Here is a 19,084-nt window from a genome sequence, read left to right as displayed (position 1 = left end):
ATGGCACACGCCAACGAGCGATCGTTGGCATTCGCTAATCCGTCCAGATTGCAGCAACGAAGGCCAACGAAACCCATTCGTTGGCCTTCGTTGGGCCGGTGTGTACGCAGCTTAAGTAAAATGAGATTACAAATTACTTAGTCGACGGTGGCCCCGCCATGGTTCCGTTTGTTGACGTTTTTTCAATGAATGATTGATTATCCTCAGATGACACTTAAGACAGCTGTCAGTGATGGAATGTTAAATCTATAAATGCAATCCCAAAAAATAATGGCGGTAAATTCAAATGTGGTTCAAACATAAACTATTCGTCCTCGGAGAAGGACCGTGGGCATTTAGTCCAGAAAAAATATAGCTTGGGCAGTAATAACTATACTCGTTAAGTACTCACAGAAGGACCGTGGGCATCAGGAGGCTAGACATCCACTTTACTCACATACTGCCGCACCTTCCCGCCTTAAGAGCTGCAACGAAAACGTTTCTAAAAATAGTGAGGTGTCCTAAACGGATGAAAGCCCATAAATCGCAAGGCTAAGGCTCTGGGAGGAAAAGCAGCCCCAGGATCCTTTCCTACCTCTTGAGGAAAAACTTGCTCCCCTGGCACATTTGGAAGACTCAATCGGTTGCGAGCAGAGGTAGGCTGCTGCAAGGACAATCTCTGCAAGTGGGGCTATATATACCGTTGGTACCACCCTATGCGACTGTGGTACCGCCCCCAGACTATGGAGCATTTACTCTCCTGTCCCCTGTGCCACTTACTCCAGGCCAACCAGAATGCTATCAAAGTTGCTTCTTTTTGATCTAGACAAATTTAAAAATTCGCATGTTCGCTGACACGAAAAAAGAAAAAGTGTAGAGTACCTATAGCGACCTACATGTATAAGAACATTGTGGAAATTGTGGTGATAGATTTGCAAAGATAATGATATCTTCCGAACAAAAAAAAGATTTTTCTGGATAGACAAGTACATTTTAGAACGTTTAGAAATAAAGTTGTGCAGTGCGGCAATTCTTTTTTCTTCAGATTTCCTTCAAAAAAAGAGGCGATAAAAAATTAGACTTCCATCGGTTCAGAAAAGAGCAAAGGTCGGCTTTCATACTTTAAATCAAATTTCTTAAGACATGAAATCAACATGTGGAAAGATGGCTCAGGGCCGTAGAACGGCTTATGTCCTAAAATATTGTTCTGTACTTTTTTAATCCTCTAACCTAAAGCACAAGGGCGGCCTGCCGGCCGCCCCTGGGCCGCCCTTCGCCGCCTGCCGCCCCGGGCTGTAGCCCTTTTAGCCCTAGGGTAAATACGCCCCTGGTTGCAAGGAACTCGCCCAACCGATCAATAAATCGATCCTGGGCAAATTTGCACTGTTTGCCTTAACAAAACCTGGTTCCATTGTTAAAGATAGATTCGTGTTATAAAGTCGATAAATCACAAAAACAATAAATATATATCAATCGTAACGCGCAATCAGTATGTAAGGTAATCAAAACACAGTGAAGCGTACATAAGTATGACGTCATGCGCTGTGATTGGCGTTTCAGTCAAAATGGCCGATTGCAGTATTTTACTCTTTTATTTTATTGAAAATCTTATTAATCTCAATTTTTTAAATAAAACTAAATCAGTTTTTTAAATCCTTTGAATGTGTATTTTCCTCTAAAGTCATTAAATCTTTGATAATGTAATACTGTCGACACGCCTATTCCATTTGTTTTGAGTGTCTTCGGATCTTGGCATTGATTGTTAATATTTAAGTTTTTAATTGACTTGCCAGTTGGCTAATGACTACTGCGGAAATGTGTTTGTTTTATTTACTTTGGGAGTAGTAGGCAGGCACTCTATTTAATCTCCGAGTGCAAAATAAAAGGTGTTCCGATTTTGACGGTGAGCTTTTAAACGGAGTATATTCTTCCAAATGAGATGTTGGAGAGATGCCTAAGTACTAGGTCTCTTTCTTTCATTCATAAGCTTATCTCCCATTTCTAAGCTGTAAGATGGTTTTTTATTGCTTTTGGGATGCTGAAGTCAAACCTTCGGACTATGTTCTACAGTATGTTGCAAAAAGGGTATACTAGGCTGAAACCTACATGTGCAGCATTTTATATCTAAGCCCGAAAATAAAATTCAAAATTCCCTGCACATGTAGGTTTCGGCTTACCCTTTTTATAAATACCTGTATAATATGTTATGCTTTGCATTCCTAACTGCAAATATACGAACACTAAATGAATACATGCAACGTAGCCATCATAAAGCTGTATCCACATAAAATTCTTGTAAAGAGTACCTGGTTGCTGGTCTGGCGTGACGCCAGCTCGGGGTGCTGGCCTGTGGAGATCAGCACTGCGGACACGTCAGCTTTAACTCTTAAACTAAGCGTCCTGTATGTATTAGTATCGTACATATCGCACCAAACGGACTGTCATGAATGAAGATAAGGTGGACGCACTTGTGTGTGAAAATCGTTGCAAAGAATACTGATTAGCTTGCTGTTAATAACGTTACCGTACTGAAAGAATTAGCGCAGGATGCGCCGGACGTATCTACTTATAGTACTATAGTAGTATAATACTGAAGTACTGAAGGGAAAGCTCAAACGCTCGCTTGCTGATACAAACTAAACTTAAACCAAAAGCTATAAATCAAATATTAATCAATTCCCGACTCGAATTCCAATCAGAAGCGACCAGAGACAACGCAGAAACTACGCTGAATGGACAACACCACTTCCGCCCGCCATTTGTACCCACTGTCCAAAGCCTAACTAACACTGCCATCTAAGCTATGCACTTCATTTCACCTCTATTGTAAAGTATGTAGATTCATTTCAGCTTAAGCTCATGCAGGGATAAATTGCCGTAGCCTAGGAGACGGGGGTAAGGGAAATAGGTATTAAAGGCTAGGGGGGAAAAGGTGATTTCAGGTTGCAGGGGAGAATTGGCGAGCAGCCAAGTTGAAGAGCTTTGAGGGACAATTTGGCACATAACGTCCGTAAAAGAGATATGCTGTTATTGGTGAAATTATTTATATTTTGAATTTTAATGGACATGACTCTGAAGAGTCATGTGAATAGTTTTTGCGATATTTTATGAAGTTTATATTTTTTGCCTAATATGCTACGACAAAAAAAAGATCCCGACGAATTGAGAACCTCCTCCTTTTTTTGAAGTCGGTTAACAAACATATGAAAAAAGAACAGTATCGTCAACTGTCACTGTCAAAATATAAGGCAATCTTTTTAGTTCTAAAAGTTACATTTGTTCGTTCCATATGTTTGTGTAGTATAGAATCCTGTGATAGGCGTACTCACATTTGATTTACAGATCGTTATTCCAGTAAAGTTTCCCTTGATACCGAACAAATAACAAATAAAATGTATGAATTTGAAAACTGTCATAGGGCTTCTATATTTTATAAACTAAAGACGATCAGAAAAGTTGCCTCACTAGAGGAGTAGAACTAAGCCTTGTTTTTTTACCCAATACGAGACGGAAGGTATTTACCGTAGATTCCTTAAAATCCCTTCAGCCATGCAAAAGTCACGCCATCAATTTTGAGGGTTTATTTATAAATACATAACTATCCATAGTTAGAAATAGTTCCGTCCAAATCTGGTCCAAATATGAGCTACATCCACATCCGACGTTGCTGACTCAGTGCAATCAATATTAACGAGTGGAGTAATTCCGTTAATTTGTGGAAGGAATACGGAGTTAATTAGTGCTCCACGGAATTGGATGTCGAGTTGCAAATATTCATGTACAATTTCGACGTCTGATTTAGATAGACACGACATAGCTCTAATTGAGTAGGTACATAGTATGTAGATTTAGGTAGGACATAGGTATATCCTGCGTTTCAGTCTGATAAACTCCGTCCAGCAATAATCCATTTTAGGGCGAAGGTGATGAAAATTGTGGAGTCGTGGTGGCGTAACGGATAAGGTCTCAGCTCTCATTTGTGAGGCCATGGGTACGAATTTTGCCATTAATTTAGATTTACCAATAAATTCAGGAATTTAAGTACAATTCTACCACTTACTCCTACAGTGAAGGAAAACATCGCGAGGTAACCTGCACATCTAGATTCTAGATTGTAAATGTGTTCTCTAAATTGTATATTATATCAAACTCATTCTAAAACGGCGATACGGCTATAAATTTACAGCGAAAAGAGGCTCGCTGGCGTTTCACCTCTCTCTACACCTTCAGGAATAAGAGTCATAAATGTATGTAATTTCCAAGAGAAATTAACCCTTACTCCACTATATATCCATACATAATATTTTTTCGGCAGCAGTCGTTAAGACTAGTCAGAGGCCTTCGGGCAGCTTGAAAACATCTGACAGTCGGGTTGCCCACTTACCCGAAAACTCTCTCAGAACAAGCTTGCTTGTGTTAAGGTCCACCAACCCGCAATAAGCCGGTGTGGACGACTAGGCCTAAAACCGTGCCTTCATTGGAAGGAGACCCGTGCCCCAGCGGTAGGGACGTGATGATGATGATAATTAAGAGTGTGCGTGCTGCAGTGCATCTCTATCGCACCCGTGCCCGGGGCATACGATAGTAAATGTTTTCCTAAATACCTATTTCCCTAGAATCGGTGGGTATACTCTCCTCTTAACTCTTTTTTCCCCCTCAGGGCGGCGCCACTCGCCCCCAAAAGCGTGGTTGGGCGGCCGTCCGCGCGTGGTGCGTGGCGTGGTGGCACTCGGGGCGCGACGACGCCGACGACACGGAGCCCGAGGAGGAGCCCTCGGACCCGGGGTATGCGACCCCCGTGTCGGTGGAGACACCGCTGCAGAGCTCTGTCTCACGGTGAGTGGATTAGTAGCGGCATATGCTGAGTGAGATGGCTTTTGGCTACGACCTGATTCACGGTAGGTGGAGACACCGCTGCAGAGCTCTGTCTCACGGTGAGTGGATTAATAGCGGCATGTACTGAGTGTGACGCCTTTTATAGTGCCCAACTATTAGAAAAAGCCCTTAAGCCCGGGCTACGCCAAGCCCGTGTCTGTGGAGACGCCGCTGCAGAGCTCCGTGTCTAGGTAAGTTGCAGGAAGTGCTGAGTGTGACGCCTTTTGGTGACGACCTGCTAATTCGTAACGTAGGTTTAATTGGGTTTTCTCTGTGACGCTGAAATAGAGTGAACGTGTCTATTTTATTTTGACAACGATAAACACCCAAATACAGATTACTAGGGGTGTTATAAGATACTACGAGTATATAATTATAATTATATTAATTATATGCTAGGGCTAGGCCAACTACAGTATCCAATTTATTTGAAACTAAAAGTAACATGTAACATGTATTCTCACTTCATTTAGTAGTCGTACCATACTAGAGAGACAGAGTAGAGTAGACAGAGTGTCTTAATGAATGTAAAACAGAATATCAGAAAACTACATTAATCTAAACCAACCTGGACCACCAAACCACCAGTTTCCCTCCAAGAAGTGAGCAAAATAGCTCGCGACTCCGAAACTCCAGCCGACACCAATTAGAACAGTTTCACCACTTCATATTTAATTACACGTTTCCAGTTTGCAAGTCAGAGAGGGGCGACTTGCAAACTGCATCATAACTCGGTTGACATTCGAAACGGAGAATCCGATTTGCTCCAGCCAATACGCTAAGTGTTTCCCGCGGGGGAGGTATCTAGTTTGTCCGATGTCCGATTGTCCGATACACGTGTGGGCTTGTCGGACGGACATGTCACTCCGGTGTCGTGGCAGTTGGGGTTAGATTTTAACCGTTTTAACTTTATGTGGATTGACAGCGAAGGGTATTAGATGGAGTTTTGTAGTAAAAATGGGCTTATGCTTGGGTATTGAAGGGTCAATGGGTTTATAAGTTATTTCGCATATATGGATACGTAGATGGAGCCAACTCTCAGCCGCTTGTCTTCCGAGGCTTATGTAGACATTAATTTTATACCATGGTCATAATTTCGAATGCTTCATAACAGGCCACGCAAGGTTGTTTTCTACCGACGCGACGAGGTGAAACGACAATTGAATTGAAATTTGGCTCTTGGCTCGCTGCGTCGGTGGAAAACCACCATAACAGGTGACTTAAAGGTGTACCTAAAATGGCTAGTTTTCTACCAGGTTTCTATACACTTTTGTAACACAAATATACGAACCACCGTCTCTCATCCGCAGATGTCCATCTCTCAACGTCATCCGGGATCCGTACGCCACGCGCGTGAGCGGGGGAGCGGTGGGGGACGCGGGGGGCGGCGCGTCCCCCCTGCGCCGCGGGTACGACCCCCCCGCGCTGCCCGCCCCCGCGGCCCGCGACTCCCGCTCCCTCCCCGCCAACACCCGCATCAACGCCGCCGCCTCGCCCGCCCCCAAATCAGCATCCGCTGACTCTGTCTACACCATCCTTATAAGACTACCCGGAGCGGACACCGAAGCTGACCGCCCAAGTATTACTATGATCTCAGAGGAGTCTCCACCGAATGCCCGCACCCACTACCGCCCCCCGACACGTGGGGACTCCGAGTTCAACCTGCACCCGGCCGGGCACCCCGCGCTGACGAGGCGCACCTCGCACATACAAGACGTCAGGATCCCGCTAAACGCGAAGATTATCCCCAAACAGCTGGCTGCAAAGGGGATACCGTCGAAAACGCCGAAGAAGAAGAAGACGCAAGAGAAGAAACAGGAGACGAAAGCGGCGAAGACGCTTTCCGCCATTCTGCTGTCGTTCATCCTGACATGGACGCCGTACAACATCCTGGTTTTACTGAAGCCGCTGACGGCGTGCACCAAGTGTATCCCCGACGAGCTCTGGTCGTTCTTCTATGCGCTCTGCTACATCAACTCCACGATCAACCCCGTCTGCTACGCTCTCTGCAACGCCACCTTCAGGCGGACCTACGTCCGGATCCTCACCTGCAAGTGGCACAACCGGAATCGGGAGGCCATATCGCGCGGTGTGTACAACTAACGAAATTGAATCCTTTTATGTTCGTTCTAGCTTCGTTTTCTTTGTGGTTTCTTCGCGGCATTAAAAACAATGGAATTGAGAATGAGACTTCCGTAGACTTCCATAATTGTGTTACATTTAAGGTATGTAGTGCCAAAGTAATTAATGAGTCTGACTGGACTCGCGTACTTTTTTTGCGAGTATTTTGTCATGCGTAATTCTATTGTTTTTAATTTCGGGAGAGATTTATTTTGATGTGATGTTGTTAAAATTTGCTTTGATATGAATAGTTTGTTTCATGTATCTACAAGAGTAAGAATAATGGTTAAAGTCTAGTCCTAACTTGGATTGAGGTACCAATCTGACGATTGCCCAATTTTGGTACCTGATTATTTACTTAGTTATCATTAAATATTGATGAGTTAATATTAATTAAGTGCTGGGAACGGTAACGGGACGGAACAAGGGAAAATAAACTGGTAGCAGAAGTACGTTATCATGATTTGCTTTTCTTAACACTTTACAAGATAACTTTATTTTTGATCAAATTAGTAATTTACCGACCCGTCCAAAGAGTAGGCACCCTACTTATTTTTTTGCGTGTATAGTATTTTGAGAGTTTTCTAGTCATTTACCTATTTAATTTTAGTCATACTTACTTAAATGATTAAACTAAGTTAAATGTGCCAATACTTTCATACTCATGTCATTAAAAGCAACTTAATTAATTCTGATTTATTCATTTAGGGCGTCTTGCACAACAAAGTTATTTTTTTTTTATTTAACTTTGTTGTGCAAGACGCCCTTAGACTATTATACTAATAATACAGCTATAAGTAGCTAATCGGATAAACTTTAAAAGGCCAAGGAATTTTGTTTATCATTGACCGATCTACGATAGTTAATAAAATGCTAAAATCTCAATTTTATTAAAAAAAAAATTAATTTATGAATTCTCATTAATTTAGCAGGTTATGGGTTGGGAACACAAAATAACGGAAATTTGCATGAATCGATTAAATATTAACCGTTAGAATAATTTCAAATAGTTATATTTTTTGTACAATGTATGAATTTATTTCGGTTTCTTTCTTACAATAACGTTTTAAATGTTTTTTTTAATTTCACTTACTAGTAAAGTGCATCCTTAATCAAATGTGTAAATTTCATAAATTGAGAAGACTTTTGTGACTTTTAAATGTTAGTTATAAAAAAATAAGCAATATTCTTATAATTATAGATTGCAAGTACCTCGTATGTGTAATTTATTATCGATTCTCATTATATTTTTGTGTAAAATATTTCATAAAAGTTTTCAAACATTAGATTTTGAAAGGATACAGATGATAGAAAATATGGACTTGTGGGTCACTATAGTTTACGAAAAGCAAATGACTTCTACCTAGTTACTATGTGCATGAAATTGTGTCCATCACGGGCTAACGTGACAATACGCTACGTTGTACGATACTACACAAACATATGGAAAAAGAACAGCGCCAACCTAGTCACTTGTCATACAAATTGCTATCGAATTACGAGTTGGCAGCACTCGTGATCGAGGCGTGTCTCCTTCGTTTGTTTTTCGTAAGCCATACCTAGTGCCCCCTGTTGTCATAATAAGTTTTTTTTTCGAGTACCTGTGTACTATTTGATGTACTTTTAGTACAGTTTCCTTGGAAATGCCTTTTAAAATGGATACAACGATCTTACGAGTATTATGATAGTGAAAGGGAAATATCCTATATTCATCTCTGTATGCTTAGTTCTCATTTCATTCTTAAAATACTAATATGTACTACACTTACTATATTATTACTACGATAAGTACTTACTTACTATTTGTAATGTACATAAGCAAGATACAAATTTGTAATGTAATTAATATATACCTACTATTATTAAATGTGACTCAAAAAGTACATTTGATAGGAAAATTCTAAATAAATGTGTATTGTAAACTAAGAAAAAACATAAGAACATTAAAAATATTGTAAATAGGTGATATGTTTAATTCCATTTGTATTTGTATGTCGTAATTTATTATATAAAAAAACAAATATTATACAAATAAATGAATGTGTGTGTTTATTACTAAATGTAGTTTGTAAATCAAATAATTAAATATGAATGTTGTATCGTTTATTTATGATGTGGATGAGATTTATTTACCCGTTTAAGGTCAGTAAATAAGATATTTATGTGTAGTGCTAGAAATTATAATATATCATACATACATAATATATAACAATGATGATGGTGTCCTACTTTTTTAAAGACAAAGGTTTTGTACTAATTCATGTTATAGAATCGCGTACTTTTAATACCTAAAATTTCAATATTTTTTTATTTATCTCTGTAACTTCTGGTTTGAATATTTTTATAGCTATCTTAGGTAAGTATATTTATTCTTTGTCTACAGTGTTCCTTACAATTTCTTTTAACACAGGAACATGATCAGTTAGTCAACTTTGTATATTTTTTGCAAGATCTGTTTTGTATAATGGGTAAACGTAAACATAACTTATAAAAAAATATTCGTTTGCATCACGATACGGAACTAGAAACGACTGAATTATCTAATGAGTACGGTCTGGGTTATAAACATTAAGTAAGCATGTACCATTAACCCTTCAACTGCCAGAAAAGTTCTAATATTTTATAAATAGCATAAAATTATCTTTTATGGTGGTGACCATAGTATAGTATGATACCTTACCACTACTGGTAAAAGCGTTAACTAACGTACTTAATAGCTGAGAAGTTAAGCTCTTTCCAGAACACCATAGAAATAGATACGTAAATGATTAATTTGCCATTAATCCAAAATAACCATTGAAAATACGCAATTCTATTTCACATATTAAATTTATTCCATAATGTAAAACATACTTGGACTTGTATTCTTGAAGTAATTTTAAAATGAAGCCCTTACTAATCCAAGTATGTTTGATTTCACCTAGTTCATTTTAATATAACTAATTAAATTCCTAAAAATATGGTCAAACGCACAGTTAATTAGTTTTTACCTCTTAGATAATTATTTTTTGTATTACTGTTTTCTAACCTCAGATTTATTTTCTAGTGTAGGTTAACTTTTAGACTATGGTATATACCAGTAAGGGTACAATTTCGTAACTTCAAAAGGGTAGTGACTAGAGTTTTAAGATTCCACTGCGCAATAAGAACTGTTTTTGTTTGAACCATCCGAGTACTGCTCTGATTGTACTCTTACACTTTTTTTAATACAAATTTCAGTACATTCTGTTCACTTTTCCCCCTTAAAATTTTGTATGTGTCAAAATATAATAATTATTATAACTATTTAACCTTGGTTGCCATGAAACTGTTTGGTCACACTACTAAATTCAGACAAAGTGTGCAACAAAAACAAGTGCCAAATTACCGCCAAAAATTGCGCAATTTATTTATTCATCTTGATATATTTAGGGATACCAGTGAAAGAAAACCATATATTACCATTTGTCTAGTTAGAATTGTCTGACTCCATGTATAATAAGTACGGTGACCATACATTAGCTTTTCACTCTGTTTATAGAATAATAAAAAATGCTTTTTGGAGAGTTTTGAAGACTTTTTCTCTTAATAAACGTGTAACTAGCGTATAGCTACTTCACTATTACTTAATTAAAGTTGAGTCGAACTGTAATTGCATTTGTAACAAGTTTGACAAAATTATTCTTCTTTAACTATTTAATAAGCTTTTTAAATTTAATTTATTTATTAAAAAGTTATCGTCTTCAATTTATATGCTAAAGGAAAAATATGTACAAAGTGATGTATGTATGTGTGTACTTTTACAGCGTTCTGATTACTTAATTAAATATTTTGCAAATAGCTAGACAATTATAATTAACTATTATTATATAAAATATATTGTGTGGGAAAAGTAAGTTATGTTTATTGAAATAAATGAGCAATAGTGGTGGCACATTTATCAATATGTAAAAGAAGTTCCGCAAATTGGCAAAAAAAACAATAAAATCACACATTCATCACATTTGATATTGTTTCATCATCAGAAACAAAAAATCTGTACCTACTTACTAAGTAGATACCTACCTACCTAGGTAAGTTGCTTGGTACGTAGGTACCTATATACGTTCTGCCTTTGTGTTTTGGGAAAAATAATTCCTAATTTTACCTACCATTTTCTAGTATATTGATAAACGTGCTCCAAATATTTGAATCGTCACATTTTAAACTTAAATTCCCCTTTTTTAAAGGAATCATCATATTTAATAAGTTTTGTTTAACCCAAACTGAGTAATTATATTATACCTAGTAACAAATTTTAAAGTCATAAATTGAATTGAATAACAAGGAAGTAACTAACGAACTGAGATTTTACCTAAACATTGTGTATCGTAGTGTTGTATAAAATGGGAAAATTAAATTGGAAACGTATGGAAACCATTAAATGTTAGATGCATTATCGGTGGATTTTTATATAATATGTAAGTGCATGGCGTATGAGTAGAACTAATACATGGTTTCCTATAAATGGTAAATAAATATTGTCATTTACATTAAGTGATTTACATATTATTATGTTTTATTGTGTACAGGTGGGCCCCAAGGTGTCACACTTTGGACCTTACGCCAAAAGACTTAAGGGTTAAATTGAGACTCACGAGTGTTACATACAGGGTGGTGTTTACATCACAGCTTGGTACTCAATATTAAGTTTATTTCGTAACATGACAGATAATGCTCAAACCAAATATAAAACAAATTTGCATTTTACTAACAATTTTTAAAATAAAAGAATCAAAGAGTCAAGTTGCATTATACCTAGGTCATACATTAAATTACTATCGATTTACAAGATTAGTACCTATTCACGAAGTATTTATTGACAAATAAATGTGTTTTGTAAATTATTTTAAAAATTAATCCATGTTTTTGTATAACCAAAGACAATAAAAATTTAACTAAACTATTCGTATTTTAATTTTTTCTAAACCTAGTAAAAGCATCATGATTTATACAGGTGAAGGTACTTATGTTATTTAATGGTAACTTTGCAACGAAATAATTAATTAAAAAGTTTGAGAAATGGCAAAGAATAATAATTAGGTAGTCCTACTTCCCTAATAAATGGTTTGCTGTTGATTTTTTTGTTGTTGCGAAGCTAGCGCTTTCTTACTCTACTTACCTAGAGTCTATTCATTATTGAGATATTCTAGAACAGCCCGTGTGTATTCCCTGTGCATAGCTGATATACAAGTTAGCTCGTAAATCTGCTGTATCCAGTTAGTTTGTGCACAATTGGTACATTAATATTATAAATGGCTGCAATTATAATTTACAGATTTAGTATGCACTTCTGGCACACCATATTAATATCATTGTACCTAGGTAGGTAATTATATATAAAACGATGATACGGCTCGCGACCTATCACGAGAGTACAAATGTACAGCGAAAAGCGGGTGGCTCGCTTGCGAGTCACCTCTCTGAATATCCCTTCGGGAGTTATAGTCGCCATCCGCGAGCAAATTATTTTGTACTTGTGTATTAATTGTACGTTTTTCCAGCGCACCGCTTACTATTAATCCTTTTTCTATAACTGATCTACTGTTTTGTTGCTATTATTGGAACTTTTTCATTACTCGCGAGTGTAGTAGGATTGTTTTTGGTTTTATTAATTTTATAGTCAAATTGTATCTGATGTTTTCTTGTATATGTTTTTGTTTTGTTGTATTTTTCGGTGTATTTGTGTAGCACCAAATAAAATCTTTTTCTTCTTCTTCTTTAGTAGTTATAGTAGTTTGACGAGGTACAAAAGTGTATAGCTACTTATATTACTGACTCTACCACATGTGTGAGTGTTTATGAATACCCCTATATGATAGGTGCAATCCATTATCATTTTATTCGATTAATTCGAATTGATTTGAAATCCGTATCAGTAAACACGGTGTGTTGATGGTCAACAGAATCTGTTGTTTTCATCACTTCAGCTTTACTGCAAATTGATTCAGCTACATTATTATTTTTAGCGCATTACACACATGCGGCAGTGTAATAAGTTTGACGTTGGTGTGTGTAAACGTGTAAACCAAAACGGTTTTATTTGATTTATGGTAAAGCAATGATGTCGGTCGATTTTGAAGGGAAAAATTCTAATTTTAAATACGAGTAGTGCTGTCAAAATCTTTAATTCTCTTTAAGTACCTACGACTCTGTAAGTTTTAAATCTTATTTTCTACTGGCATCATTTATAGTTGGACATCGCTAAACTATGTTCTTTGGCTTCAGAATCAACTTAATTATTTCACTAATAAAAATCTGGAAACGCTAACGGCCTGTGCTAGGCTAGCTGGGTAAGGTTATTATTCCCGCCATGAAACAGTAAAAGGCCCCTCCTATGACGTAGGGACTAAAAGTGCATACAGAAAATGCACTCGCCTCACGCCCATCGCCCTCTCACGGACCACAGTCAGTGTATCTTCAGTAGTGATACCACTACCTAAAGTAAAATATTTGTAGGTAGGCGGGAAACAGAGGGTTACTTATACAGTTATTTTTATTATTATTTATTTATTATATAGATGGATAGATGAGTTATTTATTTATTATTAATTAATAAAAAGAATTCCCACAAAACCAATATTTTTGTGATATATGATGATGATGTTGACGCAGGTGCTAGTGAAAGCATAGAATAATAACTAGTAACTAGGTAAAAGTGATACTGCATGAGCGTTTCTGAAGGGACAAATCCTAATTTTAGTGCTCTCAAAAACTTAAATTCTTTTTTAACGTTTTTACGTTGTCTGTACCTAACGATAGAACAACGGCGGCGTTAGATCTAAGACGCTATGTTTCAACGAAGTGTGCTAAACGGATGGATACAATAATGATTAAGTATTGAATATTGAACACACAAAATGCTCGTGTGGCATGGCTCTAACGACCATTTCTTCTGCCTCACAGCGCGCTGTGCCCGGGGCCCAGTAAACGGGAAAATGTGTGAAATCGCTCCGCGAAAGGGCTGAGTGTAGAGCCAAGATGGTGGACTGGTGCCTGAATGTTTTAAACGGGAGATATACGTTTGATATCAAACTGTGCTACCCAAACCTTCAAGTATATTAAAAAAGAATTAATAGAGCTCGCGACCTATCCCGTGAACTCATGATATGATATGGTGAGTTTTTATTACCAGTCGATATATATTATTATATCACAGAAATATCCCTTTATCTAGATCACTGTTAGAATCCCATCTTGTATTTATAAATAACTTGCACACTGGTATACTCGTATTCTGCTACATGAAGTGAGTCAGTGTCGACCCGGAAACTATTTCGCTTTCAAGCTTTTCTGTCGCATTTCTTTCTAGAAATTCTTGCAGCGCAGTTTTGACTTCCATGCTTTTGTAGATAGATAGGTGTATACATATGTAGATTCATGTGGACGAGTTAGATTTTTGTGTTTGTTTGTCTTAGAAGAAATGCACACATGCTTATTAAAAAAACTCAGTAAATAATAATTGATGTTGTTGTTAAATGAATTACAGTAGTTTATTTCAGTGAAATTTCCATTTAATTTAATTGTTAAAATAACCATAAGTAAAAATAAGTAAGTAATGTACCATAGTGGACGCCCGGCTAAATGGGTTGATCACTTGCGAAAGGTTAATAATGATTTGGTGCGGATAGCTATAGATCGCATCCAGTGGCGTGCTTTGGGAGAGGCCTACGTCCAGCAGTGAACTGCTATAGGGTAATAATGATGATGGAGATGAAATAAGTAACGCAAATTAATATGCTTCACATGCTAAATTTTGACATCTAACTGTTTACTGGGAGGACATTTATCTATTTTACCAGGTGTACAAACGCAGTGGTGTACATCCGACAACACAGGAATATTCATGTGCACGCGGGGCGTGACAATCTGAGATTACTTTAAAATCTTAAACCCCATTTACATTCAGCCCCTGCCGCTGCCCCTCGCGCTGCCGGCAATAATTCCCTAAATATTGCTGCAGCAGGATCGAGAGGAGTGTGTGTTTACATACTGCCCTGCCACTCACTTCGCTTTCAAGTGTCGGCAATGGCAGACGTCGAAATAATTACATCGGCCGCGGTCTCATTTTAAATAGAGAGAAAAATGTATAGGCAGAAAAAAGAAACGACCACTAAGGAGCGACACAACATTATCTGATGCATTAAAATCGGTTCAGTCGTTGCAATTACCTAAACGATCACTATCCGTAGTAGAAACAAAAGACACATGCGTTACTCGAATGTACCCATAGTACGTAAGAAATTAGCTCTTGATAAAAAAAATTAAAACCCCGAAATTTATTAGACAATCAACTTAAGTACAAGTGAACCTCCTCCAGGTGCTCGGCGAGTACTGAGCGTCGGAGCTGAATGTAAACACGCACTGCCGCTCGCGCTGCCGGTCCTTTGACTTCCGCACAAAAAACCGCCATTTAGGGGAGCGCCGGGCAGCGCGAGTGGCAATGGCAGCGGCATGAGAAGTATCGCGTTTACACACTGTCCTGTCCACTTCCCTGCCCCCTTCCCTGCAAACTTCCCTGCTCACTTCGGCTGAATGTAAACGAGGTAACGAGGATTACAGATTAATTAGATTACGAGATTAAAAATATAAGGACAAGATAGTTTGGCATGAAAAACAAAAAAGAAGCAAAAAAACTTTCCGCATTTTCTTTACTGTCAACTGTCAACCCGTTTAAAGTTGAACCTAATAAAAACCAGTATGCCAGTGAATAAAGTCACAAAAATTTTATTATATCTTCTAACTAATTCAAAATAAACTCTCAGTGTAGAAGTGGGGTGTTGTTTGTCGAGGCGTTTCTTTTGCACTGACTGTTCCATCGTGTTCTATTGTTAATCTAAGTGTAAAATAAAATATCAAGTTTTACTCTAAAACTTTACCTTTATTTTTCTTTTCCCCCCATTGTTACATTGCACAAGAGCTGAGCTTCCTTTGTTTTACATTAAATTGTATGGAGTTTGAATAGTTTCATTCGTCATGGAAATAAATGTTAATTAAAAGGAGCTTTCATAATATTTTAATTAGGTGTATTACGTAATTCTCATGTAAAGTGTGCCACGCTGGTAGGTACCTATCTGACCCCCCAGGTAATATTATGACTTAAGTTAATTTTGCTGAAAAGCACACTAACACGATTTTTTTAAAACTCAAATAATATATTGTTTCTTATGTTATACCTGAAATAAGGTTTCAGCTAAGATGATTCCTGTGACAGTTCAGAATTTTCCGAATTACGGAGAAACACTACATTTCATTGAATACGACTCCTATAATAAGTCGACAAAATCTACAGAAATCCATAATGGGATGCTAAAACAGTAAAATTATAAACGTCTCCATAACGTCACAGGAATCATCGCTGAGACGAGGTACTCGTACCTACCTATATGGGGGCAGCCGGGCAATTAAGAATGAGAGATTTTTTCAAATATGATTCAAAAACCTTTACCAAGAGGGGGTGAGGCATCAGCTTGAAAGACTGCAATACTACAATAACATTACTTCGGCTAGAACACCCTGTAGAGCATAAATACAAAGAGTAGCGACTAGTAAGTGTCACTGAGCTATACAGAGTGTTCTCTTGTAGACGGAGAGGCCACCGCGCTCGCACTGACTATAGCTTGATAAAATATCTTCACCGTGGTCGAGAAAACTACAAAACATTATTAAATTTTGCATATGGTTGTATATGGTTGTATACAACGACATATCACTATATATCACTATACGGTTGTATACAACGATATATCACTTGTAGGTACACTGACCCAGTAATTACACACGTTTTCATTAAACTTACAAAATAATTACAAAAGTACTGTTTTAGAAAATTCTATTATTCTTTCCTATATGATTTCCTAAATTATGTAATGCAGCGCTATAGCTCCATGCCACACAAAAATATTTCTGTTGAACTAAATGTTCTCTGTTCTTGAGAAAAGGTTCTGTCGTGAATGTGCAGTAAATCTTTTATTTTACTTTCCCTTTTTTACTCTAATTTCGAATATAGGTATCACATTTCAAAAAAATTAAACATTTTTCAGGATGTTTCATGCGTTCCCACATGAAGCGAAAGTACTTGAAGTACGATCTTTTATATTTTAAAAACAGTGCAGATTGATTATTTCAATTCAAAAAGTAAACTAAAACTGCGATGCTAGCGCCACTAAGTCGACTCTACATTTTTATTTCAAGAAAGGCCATAAGGGCGAGTTTAGCTCCGCAGCGAGTGGCGTAAGTGACAGTAATCGGTACGTGCAGTGCACTCTAGTTTATAGGAATTTGCGTCTTCAAGTCCAAGCAGAAAATGTGCAGACTTGAATTGCATTCTTGCTGTTTCAATATAAACTAGAGAGTGGCCTTATTTTGTGACTAGATTTTCGGACTTTTATTGTAATGTCATCAAAAAATAAACCATGTTTAGTGCCTATTTCTCCATTGTCGGTTATCTAACCGACAGAGATTGATTTATAAATTAACGTCATCTCCATATAAAATTCATGACAGATGTGTCAAAAGTTAATTACTACTCCCTGGTTATGTTCTTACCGAGAATGGAGAAATTGGCACTTATTATCGTGTTTATTGGAAGTTTATAAATCTATGGTACGTTTTATTTTATTTAAAAGTCATATTTTATTGTATGTTTTAAAATATAGTATCTACTGTAATCGTACAATTAGCCACGCAGATAACTGACCTCCCTCAATACAAAAATTGCACACCGTACTTACATACACAGAAACGGACCTGAAAAACAGCGTTTACGTTACAGCCTCCTTTTTACCCGACTTCTACAATTAGCAACTCATTAATGCAGTCAGCGGCGCGAGTAATGCTGTGTATGTAATGAGTTCGTTTGTCTTTCATCATCATCATACCGCAGTGGATCACTCAAGCATGTGACTGGGTATTTTTGTAACGTAATGAATTATTTATTTGTGAGGAAAATTCGTTTTGCCTGTGGATGTGAAATGTAGGTTGCTCAAAGGTTAAGCATTTAGCTCAGGATTAAATTACAGGAAAGTTTACTTTGCTGTAACAAAACCGTATGAAATTGAGTTTAACACAACAAGATAGAGATCTCAACAGTCAGACAGGGTATTTTGATTGTGTGTTTTGCCCAGTGGGACTTAACCAATCACAAGATTTTGATTGTGAGAGATTTTTAAGTTAGGACATGTCATTTTAGATCTCAAAGAAACCAAGGATAGCCATCCTACTTAAAGTAGAATCCTAAGTAAAGTTAGCAACTCAAATACCTATCTACTAGGTTCCTCGAGGGGTTTGTGAGTGGTGAGGGGTGGGGTTAATTGCTTTTTCAATTAACGCAAGGAGAAGAAATTTCTTAGTCTCCTACTCTCACTATAGACTTGGCATAATGGGGGTTGAGGCAAAGATTAGCGAGGCTTGCAGACGTGGCAGATCGAAAGAGGATATAAGTTTGTAGTGCATGATGGTATTTTAGTTATTGGTCTCGCCTTCTCCAATCATTAAACACTAATACTTGTCTACAGAGGGGTTTTTTGGCTGATGATTATAAGTCCCCATGATGACCCTTCTAAATCTATACCTATTGATAATCTAAATAAATTTAATAAAACACCAAATAATGATGAGGACATTTTGTTCGTTATATATTGTTGTGAAAAAAAATATTTATCTTCCTCTATATGTTCGGTTCAGCCGAGTTAAAGTAATGCAATTATTAATCTCAATTATTGTTGTTTTTAACTGCAGTGTTCATCTATGCCTAGTGTCGCGTCTTTGGCTGCCTCTTCCCTACAAGTCATCAAAGTTCCAGACTTTTATAATTCCATACTGCCACCAGCCCGACTGATAGTGATATCGATTTCTTTTTTATCGATACACCTTAATACGATACACTTTTTTGTTTATATCGATGGTGCTGTTGGTGGTATCGTATCGCTTTCATAGAATATTGAGTCCCAAAATATAAAACTTATAGATTTTTGTAAATTTATAATCCGTTATTAAATTAAATAAGTACATCATAATATAGATTACGGCGTTACGTACGTATCACATATCGATAAATTGTGAATACTAAATATCGATACACAGCGACGCG

General features: G+C 37.2%; 1 protein-coding gene across 1 annotated transcript in view; it reads left to right on the top strand.

The window, feature by feature from the left end:
- The window catches only part of LOC105389352 (muscarinic acetylcholine receptor DM1), a 70,219-nt gene extending 62,542 nt beyond the window's left edge, over positions 1–7,677 (top strand). The window contains exons 4-5 of the mRNA XM_048629393.1: positions 4,640–4,815; positions 6,165–7,677. Coding sequence (XP_048485350.1) covers positions 4,640–4,815; positions 6,165–6,957 — 969 coding nt within the window. The 3' untranslated portion in view covers positions 6,958–7,677. The remainder of the gene's footprint in view (positions 1–4,639; positions 4,816–6,164) is intronic.
- Positions 7,678–19,084: the final 11,407 nt, after the last annotated feature.

The sequence above is a fragment of the Plutella xylostella genome, chromosome 23, assembly GCF_932276165.1.
Source record: "Plutella xylostella chromosome 23, ilPluXylo3.1, whole genome shotgun sequence".
Taxonomy (NCBI): domain Eukaryota; kingdom Metazoa; phylum Arthropoda; class Insecta; order Lepidoptera; family Plutellidae; genus Plutella; species Plutella xylostella.
Note: the sequence above shows the minus strand (reverse complement) of the source record. Positions and strands in the feature narration are given on the sequence as shown.